Source organism: Sinocyclocheilus grahami, unplaced genomic scaffold, assembly GCF_001515645.1.
Source record: "Sinocyclocheilus grahami isolate Dianchi unplaced genomic scaffold, SAMN03320097.WGS_v1.1 scaffold44.1, whole genome shotgun sequence".
NCBI lineage: Eukaryota > Metazoa > Chordata > Actinopteri > Cypriniformes > Cyprinidae > Sinocyclocheilus > Sinocyclocheilus grahami.
The window spans coordinates 368869-374105 of NW_015505223.1; the positions used below are offsets into that span (position 1 = coordinate 368869).

At 35.8% G+C, this 5237-nt stretch overlaps 1 protein-coding gene across 1 annotated transcript in view; it reads left to right on the plus strand.

Annotated features, from left to right (window-relative positions):
- LOC107582456 (uncharacterized) overlaps positions 1-5237 on the plus strand; it is a 26100-nt gene that overhangs the window by 14508 nt on the left and 6355 nt on the right. The window contains exons 3-8 of the mRNA XM_016268299.1: positions 161-202; positions 2134-2433; positions 2669-2716; positions 2856-2903; positions 3020-3073; positions 3368-3391. Coding sequence (XP_016123785.1) covers positions 161-202; positions 2134-2433; positions 2669-2716; positions 2856-2903; positions 3020-3073; positions 3368-3391 — 516 coding nt within the window. The remainder of the gene's footprint in view (positions 1-160; positions 203-2133; positions 2434-2668; positions 2717-2855; positions 2904-3019; positions 3074-3367; positions 3392-5237) is intronic.

Here is a 5237-nt window from a genome sequence, read left to right on the forward strand (position 1 = left end):
AGCCTCTACACTGAGGACGATGCTCTTCTGTATCATCGTGTCTCTCAGTGGAGTCAGTCTGGAAAGAATCTTTGTATGTTTTATGTAAGTCGTAGTGAACTCTTCACACGATCAGTGAACAGCAGACAGCTGATCTGTGTTTATTCACTCAAGACTGAACCTGAGATCAGATCACCACACAGTGACACATACACCATCAGAGGTGAGTTATCACTATTAATGATTTTTTCATGAGCACATTTAATGATTAGAGATGCCTGTATAATTCTGTAGCCAGTATGATTTATCATGTAAGCCAGTAGGATATTATGAAATCTTGGAGGACGATTGATCAATAAGAGCAATCCATTCATTATATACTGTAGATGAATGTGTCAGACACCGAATCAGTAATCTGTGAACTCTACTTACACAGAATAACTTGTAGGTTTTTTTCAGACAAGTACTTAGCCACGGTGTGACTTTTGACAAGTGAACAATCTGATACATTTAGACAGGAAGGAAGAGCTGTTTGAGCTAAACATGTGATCATAGTTTAGATCACACAGAGCCAGACTATGACTGACAAATCTGTGGAAACTCATTTCTGCCTAAAATGAAATCCATGAGAAGAGAAACTGAACAAAAAGTGATTTTTATTAAATATTATTAAATATTTCAAAATGTTCTTTATAAGTTCTTCTCGATATGTTCTGCAGCAACTTTTTTAATTCTGTGACTAAAATACACTTGAAGTCAGAAGTATTTTAATTAGAGTATCCTTTAGCAATATGCTCTATATGAGCTCATCATGTGCCTTACTGATTATGACTTGATTATGATTTTTACACAGCAGCAATAAAATTGAACAGGATGCAAATAAAGAGCCATTGCGCCGTGATCGACAGTTAGTTTACCTGAGTGTCAATCAATATTCGAAGTGTTGCTAAGCTATTATTGTATAGATGTTTGTATCTTGTAAAACCAACTAACACCATCAAACACAGAATTTAACACATTTTACATTACAAAAGGACTGAATGTTAATGTTTTTTAGAGCTGGGTATCGATTCAGATGTTCCAATTCGATTCTATTTCGATTTTCAAGCTCTCAATTCGATTCGATATTCGATTTGATTTTTGATTTCAATTCTGGATTCGATTTGACTATATGAATTAATATAGATTTAATACAAATCCTATATTTATAAAAAATTAACAGTGAACATAAGATTACAAATGGTTAATTAATAGGAAATTAAGAGCCACAAACCTGTAATAGCTTTGTTCTTGTCCACAGTATCTTTGTCATCATGCTTGCGAAATCTAAAATGCTTCCATACCTCTGACTTTTTATTTGAAGGCAGGGCTCTACGCTTACTTTTCTTTTAAAGAAAACTTAAAAAGAGCACGTTCAAAATTTTAGGAGCACCTTCTAAACAATTATCCAAAATGTTATCAAAAAGTAGCCTTCCCATTACGAGGTGATATTTGACTCCTCTAACTTTATTAAAAGTATGTCATCTTTTGTCAAATTCTTAAAAAAAAAATATTTTATAAGCTTTTTAAAAATTGTAATTAAAACGACAGAATAGGAATGAATCTCTCACTTTGCTTATGAAAGGATTCGTGAGATATGTCTGTGATACATTACTCAACGCTGCAGAAACCCGTAGAAACATTTGAAGCTCCCCTGAGCGCAATCACAAGTATGATGATGATCATGTCAGTCGCACTGGTGCTCCTAAAAAATGTGTATAGTCGCACGCACTAGTTTTTCGGTCGCACTGTAGAGCCCTGGAAGGGGGTGTTGACGTCGGGAACACACCTGAATCCGCCATTTTAAGCAATGAATGAATGACGGACTCTCCGTTGTAACAACGCGCAAGGCAAATAAGGGGGTTACATCTAGTGGATTAGACTAGTAATAAGATTAACGTAAATCTTATGTTCAATGTTTGTGGAAATAAATATTGAAAAAAATCGATTCGTGGCCTTCGAGAATCGATATTGAATCGACCACATTTTAAAAAACGATATATCGAAAAATCATTTTTTTTTTGCCCAGCCCTAATGTTTTTGCAACTTTCTGAAGAGTCACATGTTTCTAATCTGAGATCTCTCTAAACACATTATAATTTTTTTATTCATTAGATCTTCCTCAGGCCAAGTTGAGAGCATCTGCTTCAGTTATTCTGGAAACAGACACAGTTGAGCTGAACTGTGAGAATACTGAAGATCTGAAGATGGAGAAGTGTTACTTCAGCATAAATGGAAGAGAAAGTAACTCAAAAGTGAGCTCATCATGTCAGCTCTCACTCACTGGATCTCAGATCAGTGTTTGGTCTGGAGGTCAGAGTTCATCTGTGAGAATAAGCTGCTTCTACACTGTGATGAAGGGACAAATTAAAAAACCATCTGCTCACTCTGATCCAGTGACAGTTACAGTCCAGAGTGAGTTTTTTTTAAAATATACTCATGTGAACCAATGTAGAGGTGATGTGAAGTTACATTACCAGTATGTGACATATGCTATTTTTCATATTTGAAGGACCTGTACCTTCAACAAACAAACTTTTCTATAAAGATTGCAAATCATGCAAATTTACCCTGATAATGTAATATCATAAATATATATAATAAATGATGTAAACTGACTCCCTGTAATTCTGATAAATTGTCTCTGCAGTTTCAACATCAACCATTAAACATACGAGTACAACAGCCACGACAACCTGTGAGTAATTTAATTTCTAAATCACTTTTATTCTTACTCCATTCTGAATGTCCTCAAAACTATCATTCTTTCAAACTCTCATGATTATTTGTTGAACATTTTCTACGTCACTGTAAAATTCACAATGTTTTTTCAACAGCTTTAACTGTAATGTCCACTTCTGAAACCACAACATACAGTAAAACTGGTAAGTTACTGATAACACATTTTCTGATTATTATTTAAGATTATTTGAGATTAAATTTGAGAAATGATTCCCTTCTAACAAGAGATTCCCCTTGCGATATGCTATTTTTATATTAGTAGACCTTCATTCCAAGACAAACCTTCCAACCAACACAGAAAAGGAAACAATCTGTAAGTTATCAATGGTAAAACTCTGTCACTGTGTAAAATTAACATGTTGGATTCAAGTCATTTAAAAAAAATACAGCTGGGATCCAGTTTGAAAGTTTATTTGTACATGTGAAGCACTAAGCAGTAGCACACAGAGAATTAATTAATGACGTGGTTCATGATTATGCTGCCTTTTCAACATGGTTATGGGCCGTTCACACAGAATGCGTTTTTCCATTCCATTATTGTTTTTATATGTAAATGCACTAAATGGACGTGTTTGACCAATGAGCTTGTGTCACATGTCTTTTGCAGCGATACACTTTATATGTAAACATGGTAAGCAATAGAGAATTCAATAATGATATGGTTCATGATTATGCTGTTTTTTCTAACATGGTTACTTGAATTATGGTTTCCCCCCCCCAACCATTCTATTTGAATATCATAACTACATGCTGTGGCACTAATGTTTTTTTTTTTTTGTGCAATTTCCATGGCAACCTTTACTCTGCCTGGTAACAGTAGAATGTCAGAACATACTTAGACACCAAGTTACCATCACATGTCAAAATTATTTTGATTCAAAATGATATCTAAACAAAAGCTGCATCCCAATTCACATACTATCCGTCCTAAATAATATTCGAAATTAGAATTAGTATGTCCCAAATCGTAGTATGTTGAAATGAGTATTCAAAAAGTACCCGGATGGTTTACTGCTTCCGGTAGAAATTCGTAGTGCAGATCTGTGCACACTTTAATGACTAATATTGCCCACAACACATTGCGCAGTGTACGAGGATTCGATTAGAACTACAAACATGCATAAAAAGTGTTAAAAAAATACAAACATGGTGGATATGCGAGACCGACGGACAGGTAAATAATCAATATCTAACCTGTTGAAAAAATATTTATGTAATGTTATATGCGTTATCTCATCTACAGCAACACTGTAAACTTTATAATAATATGTTTGGTCATTAACTTTTAAATACGTTATTATGCAAACATATGAACGGCATGATAGACCCGCGACTGGAAGATCAACGTGCCTCTTCATTTCTCTCCAATACGGTAGGATATTAAATTAAACGAAATATGGATAATATTAAAGGGGTCATATGACGTAGCTAAAAAGAATATTATGTTGTGTATTTGGTGTAATGCAATGTATTTATGCGGTTTAAGGTCGCGATGCGTAAACATAAAACCATGTCTGTATTTGTGATCGGAGAAACGACAAACAACAAGCGCTACTCTACACTGCTCAAAACTCACGTTTGAATCATCAGTGGCAAATCCTTTAAATATAAAAAATTTACTTACAGGCTGTGAGTCAGAAGCACCAGACTGTCTTTGCAAAGTTGGAACTGCCCCACTCCCTAGAACAGCCTTTGAGCACAGACCCATTGTAGGCTACTCTGCAGGTTCAGGAAACAGTCCTCCATAAAATGCGTCACACAGCGTCACACACTGCAGGCTTGAGTGAGCGGCGGCCGGCGGGCTTGAGTGAGGAACGGCCGGCAGACTTGAGAACGGCACGGCCGGCAGGCTTGAGAACAACCACATGTGACGACCCCGGGCTGGACTTCGCTTCGTCCACGGTGAAAGCCGATCCGGCGATCCACAGCGCAAAGTTGATGTATTTCCTCAACAACCAGCACAGATCAGCTCTAGGCATGACGAAGCGGATATCGTCTTCTATTGGAAGACCAAACAAAGTAGTTTTGCTTTCACAACGAAACACACAGCATCTCCACAACATGGCGGCGGCAGCAACAATACTACAGCGAGAATAAAAGTTACACCTTCTTTCTTTGCGTGAACATTTGGGCGGTGTTATGCAAATCTTCCCACATAGTGACGTAGACTTGTGGGGGCGTGTTTAAACGAGGCATTTTAGGAGGGCGTGGACAAGTCTTAACTATTAAAAATAATATCTGGTAACACTTTCTATGAAGCCCGTATTTATAATACGTTATAAGGGTATTCTTAAGGCATTATAATGAATGCATAATGCATTATAAAAAAATCTTATAATATGTTATATCAACTCAAGAATAATCATAACAACAATTATAATACATCATAATTACATATTTGTGGTTATAAGTTTAAGAGTATGATTATTTATAACACACAATGAACACCATATTAAATCTACTTAATTTACAGAATA